The following is a 25,024-nucleotide window of genomic DNA, read 5'->3' as shown; positions in this document are numbered from 1 at the left end:
ATTTAATTATTTATTTTCTATAAACGTAATTCTAACAAATATTGGCACTGAAACGAAAGTATTCTGTAATGTAAACATAAGACATCCTGCATCGTCTGCTCTACGAAGTGAGTTTGAGAAATATAATGAAAACATGCACAATATTTATTAGTTTACATACTTAAATGAGGAAATAAGTAGAATGCAGTCGATCTTGTTCTATGATATGTATGTGATGCCTGAAAGATATCCAACAAATAATGTAAATATTATCTCATATTGTGTACTTGTAAATCATAAATGTAAGAAGCGAAAAAGAATGAGCATTGATTGATAAGATAATGGAACGCAAATGAATTCTTTTCTCTAAGTATCATTCTCATTTTTCTTCCTTCCAAGAAGTCTTTCATCCATTCCAATAATTTTCCTTGTATTCCACCTATTGTTTCAATTTTTCTTAGTAGTTTTTTGTGTGGTACTTTGTCAAAAGCCTTTTGTAGGTCCAGTAAGGCAGTCTACCCAGCCATCTCTTTCTTGTATTATTTTTATATTTACCAATCTTGAGTAAAAGCATATTAAGTTTGTAGTAAATGATCTTCCACTTCTAAATCCAAATTGGTTGGGGTTTAGTATTTTGTTCTCCTCCAAATGTTTAGTCCATTTATTTTTGATAACTCTTTCGCATATTTTTGCAATTGTGCTTGTACGGGATATCGGTCTATAATTTGTTGGATTTTCTTTATTTCCTCCCTTATATATTGGTACAATATTATCATTTTTCCAGTCTTGTGGTACTTTTCCTTCTTTGAGTGAGAAGTCAATTATCTTGTGTATTTTATCTGTGAGTTCATCTATGCATTCTTTTAATATCCAGTTTGCTATTCAGTCTGGCCCATGTGACTTTCTGACATCGAGTTTCCTTATTTGGCCCCTTATTTCTTTCTGTGTCACCATTATTGCTTTCATTTTACGGGGTCCTTCTTGGTGACTATCATCCCACAATTGTGAGCTTTCAATTGTAAAAACAGACTTAAAGTATCTGGTCATTACTTCAGCCATTTCTACATCTGTGTTTTCTTTATTTCCTTCACGCAGTTTCACTATTTCATGTTTGTCTTTTAGTTTGTCATTTACATATATATAAAATATTTTAGGCTGATCTTTGCATTTTGCTAATATATCTTTTTCATAGTTTCATTTTTCCTCTCTTCGTGTCTACATATTCATTTCTCAATTTGATGTATGCTTGCCATTTAGTCTTTTTTTTGTCTCTTTTCCATATTTTCCAAGCTTTGTCTCTTCTATCTTTAGCATCGCTACACTTTTTATTATACCAGCACTTTATGTACTCCCTTTTCTGTTTCTGTTTAGGCACATGTTTGTCTGTTCCCTCCTTATATATTTCTTTAAAAATGTTCCATTTCTCTTCCATCTTTGTTTCATCATTTGCAAATTTTTCCCAACAGGCATTTTGATTTTTTTTTCTAAGTTTTACAAAGTCAATTTTGTTGTACATTAATCTTCCCTCTCTATGTTTCTTGTTCCTTCTCACAACATTTTGTTCCTTAAGCTCAATCCCTATTAGTATGTGGTCACTCTTTCCAATTGGTATTTTATAGTTTATTTCTTCCACAATTTCAGGATCAGAGGTGAATATCAAATCTAGTCTTGATGGTTCTTCGTTTTGTCTAAATCTAGTATTTTCTTTAACCCATTGAGTCAATGTGTAATCGATGGTCATATCCAGTAGGACTTTGCCCCAGAGTTCCTCTCCACCTCCCATTGTCAGTTCTTCCCAATTTATTACCTGTGCGTTAAAGTCACCCATAATTACTATATTTTCTCCATATTTCAGTGTCTTGGTTAATTCATTCTTTGTGTCTTCTAGTAATTATGAGTGTTTGCTGTCAGTCCAAGTCTTAGTTTTTGGTGTCACATATGCAACTATAAACTTTCTACTTTTCATACTGCTATTTTCAACTTTAATTGTGATTAATTCCACATTGTCTTTTCCTTCTGTTGCCTTTATTACATCTATGTTCTTTCTAGTCAGTAGCATGATTCCTCCCCCTGTTTGTCCATCCTATTTTTCGACCAAAGGTTGTATAAACCTTGTCCCACCATACTTGATTGTATAGGGCCTTTCATTTTTGTCTCCACAATTCCCATTATGTCATGTTTCTCTATTGATAAATAGTCATTCAATTCATTTAATCCTGAAATCATATCATCCATATTTGTATATGCCACTTAATTTTTTCTTTTCTTCTCTTTTTTGGTTTAAGATTCCATTTTTCTGATGTGTGAAAGCTGTGTATGTATCAAGTGGAGACCAAATATTTCAGGGTTTTGTCCAGTTTGAGAAGTTGACCATTTAATCTGACCAATAGGTAGTTTTGAGGTTCACACAAGTCACCAGTATCACTGAGGACCTTCTCATGCAGATATTCTGTATTGTGTTAGCCATAGATCTAGCTTATTGAAGTGAATTTGCATCTTGGACAGTTTCAGTATAAAAAAAGAAAAGTATCATCTGTTATAGAAATGGTTATATAGATGAAAATGTCAAAATGCTAAGTGGTGATTTTCATTGTAAATTCATGTTTTAAAGATAGGGTACCAATTCATTATGAATAAAATCATGACATGAAGAACTAATACTATCTTCAGTATAGGAAAGAATTGAAATGATGATGTAATATGTATTTATTTACATTGGTTCAGTCAAAGTTTATTATGAAATGTCTAATTCATGATTGTTCTTTTCCATTTCAGTTTTTCCTATCAAAATGACTTTGCTTAAAGGCTGGCGGTATGGAGCCTTTGTAGGGTTCATTGCTGGATTTATTGGTGCAACTCTTTACCCAATTGTCATCTCTCCAATGATCAATTCAGATTACTACAGTAAGTTGACTACTTTTAACTATAAATGTAATGCCATGAACCCTATGTGAATGTGTATTATCACATAGAATGTACAGCACTGAATTCAGAATGATAATCTAGTGCTTTCTCCAATTAAGTCTTATTAGAATTAAGTCAGTTCAATCCAGATGGATAAAATTTATAGACAAAAGAACTGCATAGACCTTGGTGAAGGGCATTGTCTTTACCAAGATTCTGTGTCTTGCTGTATTGCCTTTGACCCAAGCATTCTAGTAGAGTATAGAGTTGACCCTTCATCTATGAGAAGCTAAGGTGGGAGGGGCAATGAATAGGCTTTTGGACAATTGTGGGATATATATAGGGTGGGTGTATGCTTTGAGGTGGCCACTCCCCTTATTAGGGGGAAAAGGGCCTTAGGTGTATGTATGTATGTATGTATGTATACAAGAGTCTTATCCAGTATACTGGATAAGTGTAATTAAAAAGGTGTAATCATATACCACTGGAAAAAACAAATTAACATACATACATATACCAATGGCTTTTTCTCCTTTACAAGGGAGGTAGCCAACAAATTAACACTGGCATTAAATTAATCTGAGTTAGAGAAATTATACATAATATATATGTATACCAGCAGATGCTTACCTTATCTGAGTTTGCTCATAAGTTAGCTGAACTACAAAAGCTTGGACTATACATAAAAATGTAATGGATATGTTGCAAGAGTAATCAATTAATCAATATGTAGTTATGGTTGTCTCACAAGAGATCCACAGCCCCCAAGGAAATCAGTCCTTAAGTCATTTAGTGAAAAGAGTCTGTGAAACTCTATGGAGTGAGTGAGTGTAATATAAAGTGCTTATTGTCTTTTATGTAGTGGTTGGATCTAGGGCATTTGGTGTCTGTTGCCAGGCCAATTCTACACTGGAACTGTCTCAGTGCAGGGTGGTGACCTGAACATAGATATGCTAGTGCAATTTATGCATATATTGGGAAATATCTTACTGGATTGAATACAAGGGAGATGGTGAAATATGGAATTTAGTAATCTGTCAAGGAGTTTTTATTTTGTGATCTGTGTTTGTATGAATTTTTGTAGGGAAGTGGTGTGCAGTACCAGGTCAGGTTGTTGTAGATGTTTCAATAGTATTGTATTTACCTAGTTGTATTAACCTAGTTGTATTATACGGGAAGGGAGCTATGCTTGTGGTGACCCATCTTTGTGTCTTTCAGCATCAAGTTTTTTCTTAAAATCTTGAATAGTGTTTGCACACACTATTTCTTTGTCAAATTTGTTCCAGGTATCAATCACTCTGTGTGGGAAGCTATTTTTTTCAGATCTTTTCTGTAATTATCTTTTTTGAGTTTCTTTTCATGTCTTTTTGTTGTGATGCATGAGGTGGAATGGGCGGGGGGATGGGGGGTGAGGTAGTATGTGTGAGCAAAATTTGAAGCAGCCCGAAGGGATTTCTCCCTGTCTTCTCCTTTTATGCATGGGGGGACGGAGAGGGGGGGTTGCCGATTTAATGAAGTGGCCTTGTTGTGGATGTGCTGTGTCTTGCAACACTGCTTCTGACCCAGGGCAGTGGACAAGGTGCAGGGATGACCCGTCATTCAGGAGGTGCTAAGATAAGAGGGAGGGTGGAGGGGTGTGGAGTGTATTCAGGGATGGAATGGGTGGGAATGATTTTATGCCTTTTCCTTTTTTGACTGCCTCCCTTGTAAGGGGGAAAAAGCCTTGGTATATGTATGTATTGCCCCATTTCAATAAATCATTCTTATCTAAGATTTCCATTCCTTTCATAATTCTATAGATTGTTAGTAGGTCTCCTCTTCCTTTCTTTGTTCCAGAGTTGGTAATTCTAATTTGGAGAGTCTTTGTTCATATGTCATTTTGGAAAGAGTTGGTGCCAGTTTTGGTGTTGCTCTTTGTATTCTTTCTAATTTTTTTTTATATTCTTTTTGGTACTGGGTGTCCATAGTGTTGCTGCATACTCAAGTTTTGGTCTTATTAGTGCAGTTAAATGTTTTTATCATTTCATCGTCCAAATAGACAAATACCATTTTTATTGACCTCAATAAATTGAAGGTTTCTCCGACTATTTTATTATATGTTTGTCCGGTGTCATGCCTTTGCTGATCATCACTCCAAGGTCTTTTTCTGAGTTTACTTTTTTTACCTCTTCTTCACCAATTTTATAATCTCTTGATATTCTGTTTTTACTTTTTCCAAATTCCATTATACTACCGGTACATTTCTTGATATTGAATTTCACTTTCCACTTTTGAGTCCATTTCCAGATGTTGTCCAAGTCTTGTTGTAATGAGTTGCAATCCTCCTCCGTTCTTACTTTCTTTAGTATTTTTGTGTCGTCTACAAAGAAATTCATATAACACTCTACTCCTTCATCCATGTCATTTATGTATATGGTAAACATGATTGGGGCCAGTACTGATCCCTGCGGGACACCACTTATCATATCTTCCCAATTTGAGAAGTTATCTCTAATTACTACTCTTATTTTCCTCCCATTCAGGAAGTCTTTCATCCATTCCAATGATTTTTCTCTGATGCCACCAATTGACTCTATTTTCCTTCTTAGTCTCTTGTGTAGTACCTTATCAAATGCCTTTTGTAGGTCGAGAAAGGCACAGTCTGCCCAACCATCTCTCTCATGTATTATATCTATTAATTTTGAGTAGAAGCAGATCAAGTTTGTTGTACATGATCTTCCTTGTCTGAATCCAAATTGATTTGGATTCAATATATTTTTTTCTTCCAAATGTTTAACCCATCTATTTTTTATGCTAATGTGCTCATCAGGGAGACTGGTCTGTATTTTGATTGATCCTCCTTGTTTCTTCCCTTATAGGTTGGTACAATATTTGCCTTCTTCCAGCCATGTGGCACCTTTCCTTCTTTCAGTGAGAATTTAATTATATTGTATATGGATAGATCTAAATGAGTGCATAGAGGATTTGGGAAGAAATGTCAATGTAATAGTACTGGGAGACCTTAATGCTAGGGTGGGAAATGGTCCAATCGATGGAGTGGTCGGGAAATGTGGAGTTCCAGGAAAGAATCGTAGTTGAGAGTTGATGGTGGAAATGTGTCTAGAAAGAGAGTTGATGATAGCAAATACAGTGTTTCGGAAGAAAGTCAAGCATAAGTACACATGGGAGAGGGTGGTGGAGGGAAGGGTGGTAGATAGAGCACTAATGGATTATGTAGTGGTAAATAGGATTATGATAGGAAGAGTTAAGGATGTACATGTGCTAAGGGGAGAGGGTGGGGGAATATCAGATAATTTTTTGGTGGAAGGTAAGTTGAAAGTGGAGGATAGATGGAGGAAGAGGAAAGGGACAAAAGGTAGGGAGGTTCTTAGAGTGCACTCTTTGAATGAGAAGGAAAAGGAGAAGGAGTACGGAAAGAAGCTGAAGGAGGAGTGGGAGGGAGTAAAGGGTAGAGAAGAGCTGGGTGTGGAGGAGGAATGGGGATGGTTCAAGGAGGGAGTCATAAAGTGTGCAAGGATGGTGTGTGGAACAAGAAGGACAGGGGGAAATAGAAGAAAGGGTAGTGAATGGTGGGATGAGGAAACAAAAAAGGTTGTAGAAGAGAAGAAGCGAGCTTTCACAGATTGGTTACAAAATAGGACGAGGGAGTCATATGAGAGGTACAAAGAAAAGAAAAGAGAAGTAAAGCAAAAGGTAAAGGTTGCAAAGAGGAGAGCATATATGAAATGGGGTAAGTTTGACAGAAAATTTTGAAAGTAATAAAAAGATGTTTTGGAAAGAAATTAAGAGAGGAAGAGGAGGCGAATCAAGTAGAGAAGAAAAGGTAAAAGGTGCAGATGGAGAGATGATAATGGAAGAGAAGGCAGTAAGGGGAAGACGGGCAGAATATTTTAGGGAGTTGCTAAATGTGAAGGAGGATAGGGAAAGAAAGATTGCTGCAGTGGGAAGTGCGAAGAAAATGAGAGTGATGAATAAGGAGAATGGAGGAGAAATAAAGAAGGATGAGGTGAAGGCAGTTGTTAAGATGATGAAAGCAGGTAAGGCACCTGGTCTGGATGGATGCCATGAGGAATGTCTGAAAAAGGGAGGTACAGTGATGGTGGACTGGTTGGTGAGGCTATTTAATGTTTGCTGGAGAGAGGGTAGAGTGCCGGAAGACTGGAGGAGTGCCTGTATAGTTCCTCTTTACAAGGGAAAAGGGGACAAGTGTGAATGTAGTAGTTTCAGAGGGATTAGCTTGTTAAGTGTAGTTGGGAAGGCTTATGGGAGGATCTTGATTGAGAGGATTAGGAGAGGAACAGAAGGAGTAATTGGTGAGGAACAGTGTGGATTTAGGACAGGTAGAGGTTGTGTAGATCAGATTTTTGTGGTAAGACAGATATGTGAGAAAGCTATAGGAAAGGGGAAGGATGTTTTTTGGGCTTTTATGGATTTGGAAAAGGCTTATGATATGGTAGACAGAAAGGCACTGTGGGAGGTTATGCAGATATACGGGATAGGAGGAAAGCTTCTGGGAGCTGTCAAGAGTTTTTATGAGAGTAGTAGAGCTTGTGTCAGGATTGGAAATGAAGAGAGTGAGTGGTTCGAGGTAAAGGTGGGACTTCGTCAAGGATGCGTTATGTCGCCCTGGCTGTTCAACTTATACATGGATGGGGTGGAGCGAGAGGTAAATGCAAGGGTAGTGGGCAAGGGATTGGAGATGGTTAAAGAAAATGGAGAAAAGTGGGAGGTGAGCCAGCTGTTGTTTGCGGATGACACTGCGCTTGTGGCAGGATCGGAGGAGGGATTGAGGAAGTTGGTGGCAGAGTTTGGGAGAGTATGTGATAGAAGAAAGCTAAAGATAAATGTGGGTAAAAATAAGGTGATGAGATGTACAAGGGGTGAAAGTGGCAGTAGACTGGAAGTGAGCATTAAGGGAGAGCGACTGGAGGAAGTGGATAGTTTTAGATACTTGGGTGCAAATGTGGCAGGGAAAGGTGGAGTGAAGGTGGAAGTAGAATGTAGATTGAGAGAAGCGAGTAAATGCCTTGGTGGATTAAAGAGTGTAATGAGGAATAGACATTTGGGAATGGATGCTAAGAGGAGACTGTATGAAGGAGTGATTGTGCCAACAGCACTGTATGGGGCAGAAACATGGAACATAAGAGAAGGAGTTTGAATGTGTTTGAGATGAGGTGTCTGAGAAGTATGATGGGGGTTACTAGGCTGGATAGAGTGAGAAATGAGGAGGTGAGGAGGAGAATGGGGGTGGAAAAGGAGCTGGGAGATAGGGTTGATGAAAGAATATTAGGATGGTTTGGACACATGGAAAGAATGAGTGAAGAAAGACTAGTAAAAGAGGTATGGAAGGCAGATGTGGAGGGAGTGAACATGAGGGGACGTCCTAGGATGAGATGGATGGATGGGGTGAAGGTGGCTTTGGGGAAGAGGGGAATGTCTGTTGAGGAAGGACGGGAGAGGACAGAAGACAGGGGTGAATGGAGAATGGTTGTATATGGATGATGTTGTGATTGCATGAGGTGGAATGGGCGGGTGGATGGGGGGTGAGGTAGTATGTGTGAGCAAAATTTGACGCAGCCTGAAGGGATTTCTCCCCGTCCTCTCCTTTTATGCAATGGGGGGACGGAGAGGGTGGGTCGCCGATTTAATGAAGCGGCCTTGCTGTGGATGTGCTGTGTCTTGCGACACTGCTTCTGACCCAGGGCAATGGACAAGGTGCAGGGATGACCCGTCATCCAGGAGGTGCTCAGATAAGAGGGAGGGTGGAGGGGTGTGGAATGTATTCAGGGATGGAATGGGTGGAAATGATTTTATGCCTTTCCCTTTTTGGCTACCTCCCTTGTAAGGGGGAAAAAGCCTTGGTATATGTATGTACATGATTCCCTGGATTCTGTGAACTGGATTGATCATGTTTTCTGTGTTTAATATTACTCAGAGTAAAAAAGAATGAGTAATACAGCAGTGACTTTATATTTTATAACGCAAGTAGTGTGATGCATTGTACATATGACAGCTGATGCTGCGTGTGAGAATTTGACTTGTACTTAAGTGGTTGATACTCACTTCCAATTTGTTGCTACATTCTCCCCTTGTACATCTTGTCACCTTACTTTTACCCATATTTATCTTCAGCTTCCTTTTTTGCATACATTCCCAAACTCTGTCACTAACTTCCTTAATCCCTACTCTAATCCTGCCACAAGTGCAGTGTCATCAGCAAACCACAGTAGGCTTATCATTCACTTTACTCCATTTTCTTTAACCATCTCCAATCCCCAGTCCATTACCTTTGCACTTACCTCTCACACCACCCCATCCATGTAATTGAACAGCCAAGGTGGCATAATGCATCCCTGGTAAAATCCCACCTATACCTCAAACCACTCACTCTCTCCATTTCTAATTCTAACACAGGCTGTACTATTGTAAAAACTCTTGATTGCTCTTAACAGCTTTCCTCCCTTCCCATATATCTGCAATACCTTCCATAGTGCCTTTCCAAATCCATAAAGGCCCAAAAAACATCCTTATCATTTCCTACCTGTCCTAAACCCACACTGTTCCTCACCAGTTACTCCCTCTGTTCCTCTCCTAATGCTCTCAATGAAAATCCCATAACCCTTCCAAATTACACTCAACAAATTGATCCCTCTGAAACTACTACACTCACACTTGTCCCCTTTTCCCATGTAAAATGGAACTATTCAGGCACTCCTCCAGTCCTCCAGCATTCTACTCTCTATTAGACAAACATTAAACAACCTCACCAGCCAGTCCACTATCATTGTATCTGCCTTTTTTAGACACTCTGCGTAACCCCCATCTAACCTAGCTGCCTTACCTGCTTTCATCATTTTAATAACTGCTTTCACTCATCTTTCCTTATTCCTCCTCCATTTTCCTCATTCATCACTGTCATTTTCTAAGCACTTCTCGCTGCAACTACCTTTCCCTCTCTATCCTTCACATTTAGCAACTCCCTAAAATACTCTGCCCATCTTCCTCTTACTGTTATCTCTTCCATTATCATCTCTCCATCTGCACCTTTTACCTTTTCTTCTCTACTTGATTCACCTCCACTTTCTTAATTTCCTTCCAAAACATCTTTTTATTACTTTAAAATTTTTCTGTCATACTCATACCCCATTTCACATGTGCTCTCCTCTTTGCCTCCTTTATCTTATGCTTTACTTTCCTTCTCTTTTCTTTGTACCTCTCATATGATTCTCTTGTCCTATTTTGCAACCAAACTGTGAATGCATGATTCTCTTCTACAATTTTCTGTGCTTCCTTATCCCACCACTCACTACCCTTCCTTCTATTTCCTCCCATCCTCCTTGTTCCACACACCATCTTTGCACACCTTGTGACTCCCTCCTTGAACCATCCCCATTCCTCCTCCACTCCTAGTTCTACTCTATCCTTCACTCCCTCCCACTCCTCTCTCAGCTTCTTCTTGTACTCCTCCATTTCTTTCTCATTTAAGCAGTTTACTCTAAGCACCTCCCTACCTTTTGTCCTTTTCCTCGTTCTCCATCTATCCTCCATACTTACCTTCCACCAAAAAATGATCTGATATTCCCCCACTCTCTCCCCTTAGAACATGTACATCCAAAATTCTTCCTACTCTTCTCCTGGTTACCACTATGTAGTCCATTAAAGCCCTATCTACCACCCTTCCATCCACCACCCTCTTGTAAGTATACTTCTGCTTGATTTTCTTCCTAACACTGTATTTGCTATCATCAACTTTCTAGACACATCACCATCAACTCTCCACTACAATTTTTTCCTGGAACTCCATAATTCTCAACCACTTCATCTATTGGTTAATTTTCTACCCTAGCATTAAGATCTCCCAATACTACTACATTGAGATTTCTCCCTAAACCCACAATGCACTCATTTAAATCTATCCAAAAAGCCTCCCTTTCTTCAACACTCTTCTCACTACCAGGCCCATTTGCACTTACAAAAACCCACACCTCCCTTCCCAGTTTCACCCTCATCCACATTAACCTTGAAGAAGCCTTCTTCCACTCCACCACACATTTACCTATGTCTTTACTTACTAGTATAGCCACCCCTTCTCTCCCCTGTCCTCTCTTTACTTCTGACACCCTCTCAACTACACTCCCAAACTCAAACTCGCCCCTCCCTTTCAACTTAGTTTCACTCAATGCCAACACATCCATCTTCTTACATACTGCCTATCTCTTCCCTTGTACTCTCATCTGTACCACATTCACACACATTAAAAGACCCAACCTTAGGATTTTGGTTGTAAAATTCCTTCCAGACCCTTTTTTGCCTTTACTTTTTTTAGGAATGTCCCCTAGTCCTATCCCAGTTCCGTTTTTGTTATCTTTTACAACTCAAGTGGGAAGACTCAGTGGCAATATTCATTTCCCCCACCACAGGGTTTGGTGAAAAGAGGAAATGAACATTCAGAGAAGTGGTACAGGAGTTGTAAGAGTGGGGGGATAGCATAATGGAGGGACAGTCACAATATAATAAAGTATCACTACTCACCATATCAGCCTGAGCAGAGAATGGAAACAGCAAAAGATAGGCATGAGTGGAGAGTGGCTGTGAGTAGATGAGAAATTGATGCAGCAAAAAAACAATTTCTTGTTGGCTCTGTAAATTCTTGAGTGGATGAGGGGAGAGGGTTATCATGTAATGAAGAAGTAGGGGTAAACCAGCTTCAGTTTTTTGGTCCTGCTGTGGAGGTTTTCTGTCTTGATTCATTGACTTGGGCAGTGGGTGAAAGGCAGGGATGACCTTTCATTCATAATGGGCTATGATGGAAGATACAAGTGGATGTTGGATGGGTGAAGGGCAGGTGGGTGTTTTAGCTAGGGCATCCCTTTATAATGGGGAAAGGGCCTTTTGATATATGTATGTGTGTGTATATATATATATATATATATATATATATATACACACACACACATACAGTATACATATAACAAAGGCTTTTTCCCCCATATGAGGGAGGTAGCCAAAAAACAAAGGCATAAAAATCACTCCCACTCATTCCATCCCTAACATACTCCACTCCCCTCCCTCTTATCTTGGCATCTCCTGGATGACTGGTCATCCCTGCATCTCACCCACTGGATTGGGTCAGAAGCAGTATTGCAAGACACAGCACATCTACAGCAAGGCCGCTTTAATTGGTGACCACCCCATCTCCATCCCCTCATGTAAAAAAGAAGACAGGGAGAAAGCCCTTTGGGATGCATCAATTTATTTCTCACACAGACTCCCTGACACCCTATCCCCTACCCACTCCACTTCATGCATCACAGCATCATCCATACACAACCATTCTCCATTTACCCCTATCTTCTGTCCTCTCCCATCCTTCCTCAACAGACATTTCCCTCTTTCCCAATGCCCCTTTTACCCCCTCCATCCATCTCATCCTAGGTCGACCCCTCATGTTCATTCCTACCACACCTCTTTTACTAGTCTTTTTTCACTCATTCTTTCCATGTGTCCAAACCATCCCAATACTCTTTCATCAACCCTATCTCCCAACTCCCTTTCCACCCCCATTCTCCTCATTTCTCACTCTATCCAGCATAGTAACCCCTATCATACCTCTCAGGCACCTCACTTAAAAAAAAACACATTCAAACTCCTGTCTTCCTCTCTTATGTTCCATGTTTCTGCCCCATATTGTGCTGTTGGCACAATTACTCCTTCAAACAGTTTCCTCTTAGCACCCATTCCCAAATGTCTACTTCTCATTACACTCTTTAATCCCCCAAGGCATTTACTTGCTTCTCTCAATCTACATTCTATCACCACCTCCACTCTTCCCTTTCCTGCCACATCCGCACCCAAGTATTTAATACTATCTACTTCCTCCAGTCTCTCTCCCTTAATACTCACTTCCATTCTGCTGCCACTTTCTCCCTTTGTACATCTCATCACCTTACTTTTACCCACATTTATCTTCAACTTCCTTCTTTTGCACACCTTCCCAAACTCTGTCACTAATTTCCTTAATCCCTGTTCTGATCCTGCTACAAGCGGAGTGTCGTCAGCAAACAACAGCTGGCTTATCTCCATTTTCTTTAACCATCTCCAGTCCATGACCCACCACCCTTGCATTTACCTCTCACACCACCCCATCCATGTATAAATTGAACAGCCAGGGCAAAATAACACATCCCTGATGAAGTCCCACCTTTACCTCAAACCACTTCCTCCTTTTCTAATTCTAACACACGCTCCTCTGCTCATGTAAAAACTCTTGATTGCTTGCAACAGCTTTCCTATCCCATATATTTGCAATACCTTCCACAGTGCTTTCCTGTCTACCCTGTCATAAGCCTTTTCCAGATCCATAAAAGCCCAAAAAACATCCTTACCTTTTCCTATAGCTTTCTCACATATCTGTCTTACCACAAAAATTTGATCTACGCAACCCCTATCTGTCGTAAACCCACACTGTTCCTCACCAATTACTCCCTCTGTTCCTTTCCTAATCCTCTCAATCAAGCCCCTCCCATAAGCCTTCCCAATTACACTTAACAAGCTGATCCCTCTGAAACTGCTACAGTCACACTTGTCCCCTTTTCCCTTGTAAAGTAGAACTATACAGGCACTCCTCTAATCCTCTGGCACTCTACCCTCTCTTAAACAAACATTAAATAACCTCACCAGCCAGTCCACCATCACTGTACCTCCTTTTGTCAGACATTCTGCATGACACCCATCCAACCCAGGTGCCTTATCTGCTCTCATCATCCTAACAACTACATTCACTTTATCTTTTCTTATTTCTCCTCCATTTTCCTTACTCATCATAGTTATTTTCTTAGCACTTCCCACTGCAACTACCTTTCCCTCCCTATCCTCCTTCACATTTAGCATGTCCCTAAAATACTTTCCCTATTTTCCTCTCACTGCCTTCTCTTCCATTATCATCTCTCCATCTGCACCTTTTACCTTTTCTTCTCTACTTGATTTGTCTCCTCTTCCTCTCTTAATTTCTTTCCAAAACATCTTTTTATTACTTTCAAAATTTTCTGTCATACTGTTACCCCATTTCACATGTGCTCTCCTCTTTGCCTCCTTTATCTAATGCTTTACTTCTCTTCTCTTTTCTTTGTACCTCTCATATAACTCCCTCATCCTATTTTGTAATCAATCTGTGAAAGCTTGCTTCTTCTCTTCTACAACCTTCCTTGTTTCCTCATCCCACCACTCACTACCCTGCCTTCTATTTCCTCCCGTCCTCCTTGTTCCACACACCATATTTGCAAACCTTATGACTCCCTCCTTGAACCATCCCCATTCCTCCCCCCACCCCTAGTTCTACTCCATCCTTCACTCCCTCCCACTTCTTTCTCAGGTTTTTCTTGTATTCCTCTAAGTACCTACCTACCTTTTATCCTTTTCCTCTCTATCCTCCACTCTCAACTTACCTCCCACAAAAAAAAATGATCTGATATTACCCCACTCTCTCCCATTAGAACATGTACATCCTTAACTCTTGCTGCTGTACTCCTGGTTACCACTATATAGTCCATTAACACTACCACCCTTCCATCCACCACCCTCTCCCATGTGTACTTATGTTTGACTTTCTTCCTAAATACTGTATTTGCTATCAACTCTCTAGGCACATCTCCACAATCAACTCTCCAATATGATTTTTTTCTGGAACTCCACACATCCCAACCACTCTGTCTATTGGTTCATTTCCTACCCTAGCATTAAGGTCTCCCAATACCACTACATTGACATTTCTCCCTAATCCCTCTATGCACTCATTTAAATCCATCCAAAGCCTCCCTTTCCTCTATACTCTTCTCACTACCAGGACCACATGCACTTACAAAAACCCACATGAAAGTGGCATTTGACTATTTTGATGAGGAAATGATTAAGAAAATATTAGTTACACTGATGAAACCAAAATTGGAGTATGCTGCAATACTAAGGGCACCCAGTACTAAAAAGAATATAAAGAAATTAGAAAGAATACAAAGAGCAATGCCAAAGATGGCACCAACACTTTCCAAATTGACATATGAACAAAGATTGTCCAAATTGGAACTACCAACTCTGGAACAAAGAAGAGAAAAGAGATCTACTGACTATTTATAGAATCATGAAAGGAATGGAAATCCTAGGTAGAGATGATTTATTGAAGTGGGACAAAAGAAAAACAAGAGTACATAAAAAGAAACTCAAAAAGGATAGTTATAGAAGAGATCTGAAAAAGAATAGCTTCCCACACATAGTGGTGGATACCTGGAATAAATTAGATAAGGCAACAGTGTGTGCAAACACCATTCAAGAATTTAAGAACAAACTTGATGCTGAAAGTTACAAAGATGGGTCACCACAAGCATAGCTCCCATCCCGTATAATACAACTAGGTAAATACATCTTCCTTCCCAGTTTCACCTTCATCCACATTAACTTTGAAGAAAACTCTTTCCACTCCACCACACACTTACCTATCTCTTTACTTACTAGCAGTCACCTCTTCTCTCCCTCATCCTCTCTTCACTCCTGAGAACCTTCCAACTACACTCCCAAACTCACACTCACCATTCCCTCTCAACTTAGTTTCACTCAATGCCAACACATCCATCTTTCTTCTCACAAACATACTGCCTATCTCTTCCCACTTATTCTCATCTGTACCACATCCATGTAGATTAAAAGACCCAAACCTTAGGGTACTGGTTGGAAAACTCCTAGACCCTCTTATGGCTTTACTTTTTTAGCAATGTTCCCTTTTGGGCTACAGGGAGAAGAATGCCTAGTTCTAATCCCCGTCCTGTTTTTGTTGCCTCTTACGACTCAAGTGGGAAGACTTGGTGGCAGTATTCTTTAACCCCACCACAGGGGAATATAAATATTAAATCTATTCCCACCCATTTCTTCCCTACATACTCCACTCCCATCTCTCCCTCTTTTCTTGGCTCCTCTTAGATGACAGGCCATCCCTGCATCTTGCTCACTGCCTTGGGTCAGATCCAATGCAGCAATACACAGCACATCTACAGCAAAGTTGTATCATTTAATACATGTGTCTGTATATTTTATTTACAGAACAGATTCAGAAGGAGACAAGAGCTGGAGTTAATCAAGAAGAGATTCAACCAGGAAGTAAGTTGAAATCTTGTTATGTACATTGGTACTGAGGGCATGATTCAGTCTTATGAGACAGTTCAAGTTTACCCAAACTACTAAATCATAATTTTTCTTCTAATAAATTTTATACCTCATATTAAGCTTGAATAAATTCATAACTTGTTGTTGGAGTCATGTTTCCAAGTTTTTCCTCCAGATTCCCTAAGGGATGATGAAAATTGTCTTAAAGTGAATGGGCAGGCAACCTTTCTAATGAGGAAATGTGCCTCATTAAAATTTTGCCTTAGACCACAAAATTTGTCATTCTCATCTAATTCTTCAATAATAACATGAATACTTGTTTCAATGACTGTCTCAATTTCATTGTATTTTCCTTACATACTAATCTATTTCTTCATTTATTTTTTCCAGACATGAAGGTATGGTCAGATCCATTTGACCGAAAGAAGTAGCACCTTATCTGCTGCCTTATCTTGTATTTCTAAGCTACTGTAAAAACAGCAGTGCTCAACTGTTTATAAATGTATCTAATTAGTATAGTATCTATTTAAGGATGAATAAAATCACCTATTTTGATTAAATAAAACATTCTTTTTCTTTCATTTGTACACAACATTATCTTCAACATTTCTTTCCTTTTATCTTATTGTTACTTTAAAACGCTCAGCAGCCAACTCCTCTATCTTCTTGTGAATGACATTAACTTCCTTCTGAGAGAGGGGTCTCTCCATGTGCCGGTAGACTATGCGGTAGCAATGAGATGTTCTCTTAGTTTTGGGGTGGGTAAAGCTGTCTATAAGTGACACCTGAAATGGGGTAGAAGTTGCATTAACATGAATTTCATGAAATTTATTCTAGGTCCTGTGCTTCCAAAAAGACCTGATCCTGATGAAGTACTCATTGACATTGAAACTTCACAACTACTTTACATTGCAAAATGGTACTACAGGAAAAGAATGAGTGAGAGGGGGGAGGGAAAGGAGGAACAAAAAATAGGGAATCTAAAACCTTAAGGTACTATACAGGATCTTATCTCAAAGTATCTAAGAGACTAATAAACTAGACACTAAATATATAATGTCTGTCAAAGATAAAATTGGATCAGAGATTAGGGAAGGAGCCTTTGGTGTGGGTGCCTTGGTACAAACACATATGCATACATCAATGGCATTTTTTGGGGTGTGTGAATCAAAGCAGGCCTACTCTAAAGTCCCTCATTCCACTCCATTTAGTAACTATTTATGAATAATCAGAAATAAGAAAACAAGAGGTGGTGTCTTAGGAGTGGTACATGGAAGATTTAAGAATAGCAGGAAAAGGAGGAAGGGGGAGGGAGAAAGAGATATGGAGACAAGATAAAAAAATTGAAAAAATGCTTGAGAAAACTAAGAAAGGCATTCTGTTACTCTGTAGTAATGATAGATATGATGAAGCAGCACTACAGTTAACATGAGCAACAGTAGGAAAACAGAAGCAGCAAAAGAAGAGGAGAAAAATGTAAGGAAGTTTCGAGAAAAGAGGTGAAAGGGGAAATAAATTTTCTTGAGGAACATGAGAGTAACAATAAAGAAAACAGAAAATAAAATAAGGATGATAATAGAAGTAAAAGGAAACTGTGGGTGAAGAAATGTGAGGTGAATGACAGGGAAAAACATTATTCATCTATATACCAATAGGCTTCTTCCCCCTTATAAGGGAGATAGCCAGCCATACTACTCCCATCCATCACCCATTTCCCTTTTATCTTTACTCCTTGTGGATGAAGGGTCATCCCTGTTCCCTGCCTACTACCCTGGTCAGAAGCAATGCAATAAGACAGCACATCCATGGTAGGACCAGCCACTTCATTTACACAGCAACCCTCCTCATCTCCTCACGCAAAAATAGAAAAGACAAGGAGAAATCCCTTTTGGGCACATCAATTTATGTTTCATGCACAATCATCTTCCATTCACACCTGTCTCTTGTCTTCTTCTTTCCCTGCTCAAGAGAGACTCTTGCTCAGAATCCCTTTCACCTCATCCACTTATTTCATTCTTGGTCTTCCCATCACATTCACACCATTCACCTCTGCCTTCCACATTCTTTTTGCTAGTATTTCCTTGTTCATTCTTTCCATGTGTGCAAATCATCCTTGTACTCTTTCGTCTACCCTATCTGCTAGTTCCTGTTCCACCCCTGCTCTCCTCACCTCATATCTCACCCTATCTATCCTTATAACATCCATCATGCTTTTCAAAGGCTTTGTATCAACACATTTAAATTTCTCCTTTCTATCTCCCTTAAATTCCAAGTCTCTGCCCCATACAGTTGTTGGCACAACACCTCTTCATACAGGCTTACTAATTGCATCCTTCCCCAGATAACTTCTCATGACACTTTTCATTTTCCCATGATGTTTACTTGCTTCCCTTACTCTATACACTCAACCCTCGATTTAGCGGACCTCGAATTTGCGAACTTTCGATTTAGCGGACAAAATATTTGTCCGGTAGTTATAGTGAAATTCTGGATGAAGTCTGTAAAATTAAAATTTGTCTGATAGGTGTCAGGTAGTAACAGTCAAATACCGGACAAAGTCTGTAAAATGAAAATTTGTCCGATAGGTGTCCGGTAGTAATGGTCAAATAGTACTGGACAAAGTCCATAAAATGAAAATTTGTCCGATAGGTATCCGGTAGTAACGTATGTGCACGCCAAAACCTAACGGTGTGGTTAAATTTCTTCTTTATATGTAATGTACATCATTATACATATGTGCTGTAGCTTTTTATTACATATCTAATATGTATGTGCACGCCAAAACCTAACGGACAATTTTCTACGTAACAGACTTATGTCAGGTATCCAGTACAGTATTGGTAACGGACAGACCCGATTTTCAAATAACGGACAAGGGTCTGCATGCATTTGTCCATTAAATCGAGGGTTAAGTGTAGTTCACCTCCACCCCACCTATGTTATAATGCAGTGGCCACAACCACTCCCTCATACAGTAATATTTCTCATGACACTCATTCCCTTGAGACATTTACTTCCTTCCCTTACTCTATATTTCACCTCACTCCCATCCCTCCATGCCCTGCTACATTGATCCAAAGTAGTTAAAGCTATCCACTAAACTTGCCTCCAACCCACCACTACCATTATCCCTTATTACCTTATTTTGCCCACATTTTTTATTCTTCCCTTCACAGAGTGGTGGATGTCTGGAACAAACTGGATGAAACAATAGCTTGTGCAAAAACTATACATGAATTTAAAAGCAAACTAGACACTGCGAAATACAAAGACAGGACACCATGAGCAGAGCTCCCCTTGCTATAAGATACAACTAGATAAATACATCAGGTTGCCTGATGTACAATGTTGGATCACAATAAGTGCATTACAAAATATAAAGTTACTGCTCCTATACTCATTCCCTTTCATCTTGAATGAATATAATGTCACAGAAAACATGATCAAGCCTGTTCACAGAATATGGGGGTCACTCAGCTACAAGTACAAAATAAATATAATCAACACCAGCATCCTCACATCCATTCACAGCTCATGATCCATACATAGGCATCATCATATTCAAAAGGTTAAACTTCGTTCTAAAACATAATTTTTTCTTTTTAAATTCTCCATTGCACACCACCACCTCACATCTGCTCTTTCATATATATTTATCTATATATCAAGGGCTTTTCCCCCTTACCAGGGAGATAGCCAAAATCAAAAGGTACATTAACCACTCCTCGTTTAACGACAACAATTGGGACCAGCGCGCCGTCGTTAACCGAATTGGTCGTTAAGCGAAAGTATATACATATACGTACATGTACTGTATGTACAATGTCCAGCAATACATGTATCTTTATTTTCGTGTATTTCCCTCTTTTATACAGTACATTAAAGCTTTATTTACTGTTTATTTATGGTGGTTATGTTCCCGAAATTACCGTATATGACCAAATCCGCGTATGCTGACATTCCATATTAAATACCGGGGTATTTTTTTAGTTTCGACCATGGGCGCAATATAGCAACAGAAAATTAATTATTAATTTTGTAAATTAAAATGTATCAACGTAATATGCTAATGAACGAAGTCGTAGCATAGGATCAGGATGCCATCTTGTTGTCTGCCAACGTCTCACAACGACGACAACGAGGACGAGCCGGATGACATTTAATTTGCAGGTAATGATTTATCAAACACAGGTTAGGTTAGTTTAGTTTAGGTTAGGCAAATTTATCATCCTTTCATTTCCTCGACATCGGCATCTATCATAACAAACATGGTGTACCATTCGTCCGACATGACTTCGTTACTTACGAAATTTGTTTTAGCACCTTTTTTTTTATTTCCGCTCACAAAATTGCATATTACGTTGATATATTATAATTTACAAAATTAATAATTAATTTTCTATTGCTATATTGCGCCCTTGGTCGAAACTAAAAATTTACCACTACCGGTATATATTGTACCCCAGGTAGTTTTTCCAGCTTGCAGGATGGTAATGTAGACCTAAGCTTCAGAACACTTTACCTCACAGCTAATATCCACCGTACAAGTTCATTTATAACATCATACAAGTTTGCCTCAGCCAACTTAATTATCGTACACGACGTCGTAACTTCGGGAGATTTACGTTAAACGAATATTGGTCTGTCATAAAGCCCGTCGTTACTCCGAGTTGTCGTTAACCGAGTAGGTCGTTAAACGAGGAGTGGGTGTACCTACTCCCACCCATTCTACTCCAATCCACCACCCTTTCTGCCCTCTCATCTTAGCTTCTTATGGATGATGGGTCATCTTTTATCCTGCCTACGGCCCTGGGGCAGAAGCAATGCAGCAAGATACAGCACATCCACAGCAAGGCTGTTTCATTTAATCACCAACCCCCTCTCCGTCCTCTCATACAGAGAGAAGAATGGGAGAAATCTCTTCAGGCTGCATCAAAATATCATTCACACATAACCACTCCTTAACTCCTCCCTTCCTTGCATCACAGTATCATCTATATACAACCATTCTCTATTCAACCCTATCTCCTGCTTTCTCCCTTCCTTGTTCAACAGATATTCCCCTCACACTCATGCCCTCCATCCACTCATCTCATCCTCAGTTGTTCCCTCAAGTTCACTCCCTCCATCTTTGCCTTCCACACCTCTTTTACTAATCTTCACTCATTTTTTCCATGTGTCCAAACCAATCCAATACTCTTTCATCAGCCCTATCTGCCATCTCCTTTTCCACCCCAGATTTCCTCCTCATTTTCTTGTTTCTCACTTTATTCAATCTTGTAACCCTACCATACTTCGCAGACATTTCATCTCGAACACATTCAAAATTTTCCTCCCTGTCTCTCTTAAATTCAAAGTATCTGCCATTTATAATGTTGTCAGGACAATCATCCATTTCCAAATTCTTATTTCTCATGACACTTAAATCCCCCAAGGCATTTACTTCTTTTTCATAATCTACCTCCACCTCCACTCTTCCCTTTGCAGCCACATGCAACCCTAAATACCTAAAGCTATCCACTTCCTCCAGCCTCTCTCCATAAAGACTTCCAACTCACTGCAATCCTCTCCCTTTGTACATTTCATCATCTTTTATCCACATTTACACTGAACTTTCTCCTATCACATACCTAACTCCTTTAATTCCCCCTCTGACCCTACCACAAGTTTAGTGTCATCAGCAAACAACAACTGGCACATCTCCCACTTTTCTCCATTTTCTTTAACTACAGGTATTTCCAATCCCCTGCTCATTACCCTGACATTTACCTCATGCACCACACCATCCATATAGACATTGAACAGCCATGGCGACATGACACATCCCCACTCACTCTCTCCATTTCCAATTATAACACAGGCTCTACTACTCTCATAAAAAATCTTGACTACCCTTAACAGTTTTCCCCCCATCCCACAATGCCTTCCTATCTACCCTATCATAAGCCTTTTCCAAATCCATAAAGGCCCAAAAAACATCCTTAACTTTTTCTAAAGGTTTCTCATATATCTGTCTTACTATAAAATTCTGATCCATGCAACCCCTAACTTTCCTAAACCTACACTGTTCCTCACCAATTACTCCCTCTGTTGCTGTCTTATTCCTCAATCAAAACTCTCCCATAAACCTTCCCCACTACACTCAACAAAATGATCCCTCTAAAACTACTACACTCACATTTGTCCCTTTTTCCTTTGTAAAGTGGAACTATACAGGCACTCCTCCAGTCCTGCATTCTACCCTCCCTTTGACACATTAAACCTCACTAGCTGATCCACTATTACTGTACCTCTCTTCTTAAGATACTCTGCATGATAACCAACTATCCCAGGTGCTTTTTACTGTACCTCTCTTCTTCAAACTCTGCATGATACCAATCTATCCCAGGTGCTTTACCTGCTCTCATCCTTTAGTAACTACTTGCACCTCATTTTTTCTTATTTCTCCTCCATTTTTCTCACCCATCACTGTTATTTTCTCGACACCTCCCACTGCTACCACACTATCCTCCTCCACATTTAACAGCTCCACAAAATATTCTGTGCATCTTCCCCTTATTGTCTCCTCTCCATCTGTGCCTTTTACTTTTTCTTCTTTACTTGATTCACCTCCCTATCTTCTCTTAACTTCGTTCAAAAACACCTTTTTATTACTTTTAAAATTTGATCATACTCCTCCCCCATTTTACATCTACTCTCCTTTTTGCCTCCTTTATCTTATGTTTTGCTTCTCTACTTTTTTCTTTGTACCCTTCATGCGTTTCTCTCATCCTGCTTTGCAACCAGTCCATGAATGCTTGCTTCTTCTCTTCTACAACCTTCTTCACTTCATCATCCCACCACTCACTACCTTTCCTTCTATTCCTGCCCATCCTCTTTGTTTCACATACCATCTTTGTACACTGTGTCACTCCCTCCTTGAAACACTCCATTCCTACCTCTACTCTATCCTTCACCACCTCCCACACTTCTCTCAGCTTCTCCTTGTACTCCTGCTCCTTTTCCTTCTCATTTAAACAGTTTGCTCTAAGCACCTCCTTTCCTTCTGTCCTTTTCCTCTTTCTCCATCTACCCTCCACTCTCAACTTACCTTCCACCAAAAATTATCTGATACTCCCTACTTTCTCCCCAAAGAACTTGGACATCTAGAACTCTTCCTACTCTTTTCTTGGATACCACTACATAGTCCATTAAAGCCTTATCTACCACCCTCCCATCCACCACCCTCTCTCATGTGTACTCATGCTTGATTTATTCCCAAACACTATGTTAGCTATCATCAACTCTCTTTCTAAACACGTCTCCATCATTAACTCTCCACTATGATTTTTACCTGACACTCCAAACTTCCCAACCACTCTGTCTATCGGTTCATCCCCGACAAGTATTTAGATCTCCCAATACCTCTACATTAACATTTCTCCCAAAACTCTCTATGCACTCATTTAACTCTATTAAAAATGTCTCCCTTTCCTCTACACTCTTTTCATTACAATGCCCATATGTGCTTACAAAGACCCACATCGCCTTCATCCACATTAACCTTGAAGAATCCTCTCTCCACTCCATCACATGCTTCTCTATCTCTTCACTTACTAGTATAGCCACCCCTTCTCTCCCTCGTCCTCTCCTCACTTCCAACACCCTCACCACTACATTCCTAAACTCAAACTCACCCCTCCCTTTCAACTTGGTTTTACTTAATGCCAACACATACATCTTCTCACAAACATACTGCCTATCTCTTCCTTTTACTCTCATCTGTACCACACCCACATACATTAAAAGACCCAAACCTTAGGGTTATGGTTGTAAAACTCTTCCCAGACCCTCTTATGGCTTGACTTCTCATAGGAATATATCCATCAGGGGTAAAAAGAGCAGGATGCCTAGTCCCATTACTCTGTCCCATTTTAGCCACCTGTTATGGCCCAAGTGGGAAAACTCGGCAGTATTCTCTCTTTCCCCTTACCATGGGGGGTGGGGTGGAATAGAGGTGAAAATGGAAATATATATTCATAGAAGTGGTACAAGACAGTATTACGAGTAGGGGATGGCATAATGGAGAAACAGTCACAGTACAATAAAGTAGCATTATTTTTCTATGACTATATGATTCCTTTATCACATACAAAATGATGTGTGGCTCTGGTCCATAGGCATGCCCCATATTAACCCCTAAAGATCAGCTGTATGCTACAGAGCAATTTTACTGTACAATAACATGTAGCCAATGTTCCAGATGGGGACTTTTCATATACTTCCTAATTTCTTCTTTACAACCAATCTTTATATGCTCACTTCTCTTCTGCCACTAATGCCCTCACCTCTTCATCCTACCATTCATTGCCTCTCCTGTTCCCTCCCATCCTATTCATCCCACATATCATCTTTGTACAATTTGACTTGCTCACTTTCAGCATTTCTCTGCCTCCCATCCTTTTCTTCCCACTCCACTTAACCTCTATTTTCAACTTCCCTTCTTGGGGATCGGTGCCACATCCCCCACAGTTCCAGACACCTTCAGGCCTCATTTTAGCCAACTAGCCTCAATCCCCAACCTGATCATGGGTGGAGACTTCAACGCCAAGTCGTCTGCCTGGTATGTCGACAACCCTGACACAGACAGAGGGCTTGATATACAGACTCAGTTTGACTCATTGACTATCATGAACAACACACATAATCATACACATATCCCACACCAAGCCCTCTACACTCCCTCCTCTCCTGATATCACCTTTTGCTTCCCCTGCCTAACCCCAACAACATCATGGAGAGTGGTCGGAACCCTTGGCTCTGACCACCTTCCAATCATCATCACCACCAAAACAAGATGCACCCCAGTTGGCCACAGACCCACATACACCAATTACAAGAGAGCTAACTGGGAAGCTTTTACTGAAGAGACAGAACAACATTTTGAAACACTTAACAGTACACCAATCACAAACATAAACAATGCTGTGCACACTTTTAATACAATCATACA

The 25,024-nt window shown here is 39.8% G+C and overlaps 2 protein-coding genes across 5 annotated transcripts in view; one reads left to right on the top strand and one right to left on the bottom strand.

Annotated features, from left to right (window-relative positions):
- The first annotated feature begins 16 nt into the window (after positions 1–16).
- LOC143026629 (small integral membrane protein 20) lies at positions 17–16,597 on the top strand. 2 transcript variants are annotated; one of them, XM_076187348.1, is made up of 4 exons: positions 17–107; positions 2,755–2,883; positions 15,970–16,026; positions 16,423–16,597. In XM_076187348.1, exons 2-4 carry the CDS (start codon positions 2,769–2,771, stop codon positions 16,461–16,463), a joined length of 213 nt encoding a protein of 70 aa, XP_076043463.1. In that variant the 5' UTR covers positions 17–107; positions 2,755–2,768; the 3' UTR covers positions 16,464–16,597. The 2 variants fall into 2 exon arrangements, with proteins under 2 accessions (XP_076043463.1, XP_076043464.1); XM_076187349.1 differs by having other exon boundaries at positions 103–241.
- Positions 16,582–25,024, bottom strand: part of PheRS-m (Phenylalanyl-tRNA synthetase, mitochondrial) — a 66,294-nt gene continuing 57,851 nt past the window's right edge. For all 3 annotated transcript variants that reach the window (XM_076187345.1, XM_076187343.1, XM_076187346.1), the window contains one exon: positions 16,582–16,817. In XM_076187345.1, coding sequence (XP_076043460.1) covers positions 16,650–16,817 — 168 coding nt within the window. In that variant the 3' untranslated portion in view covers positions 16,582–16,649. The remainder of the gene's footprint in view (positions 16,818–25,024) is intronic.

This window comes from Oratosquilla oratoria, chromosome 6, assembly GCF_046742065.1.
Source record: "Oratosquilla oratoria isolate Oo_2021 chromosome 6, ASM4674206v1, whole genome shotgun sequence".
Classification (NCBI taxonomy): Eukaryota; Metazoa; Arthropoda; class Malacostraca; order Stomatopoda; family Squillidae; genus Oratosquilla; species Oratosquilla oratoria.
Note: the sequence above shows the minus strand (reverse complement) of the source record. Positions and strands in the feature narration are given on the sequence as shown.

Excerpts from the sequence above, each read along its gene's own strand:
- LOC143026629 (XM_076187348.1), top strand. The coding sequence starts at position 2,769 with ATGACTTTGCTTAAAGGCTGGCGGTATGGAGCCTTTGTAGGGTTCATT. Across the intron at positions 2,884-15,969 it reads GATCAATTCAGATTACTACA|AACAGATTCAGAAGGAGACA; the intron begins GTAAGTTGACTA and ends TTTTATTTACAG. Across the intron at positions 16,027-16,422 it reads AGAAGAGATTCAACCAGGAA|ACATGAAGGTATGGTCAGAT; the intron begins GTAAGTTGAAAT and ends TATTTTTTCCAG.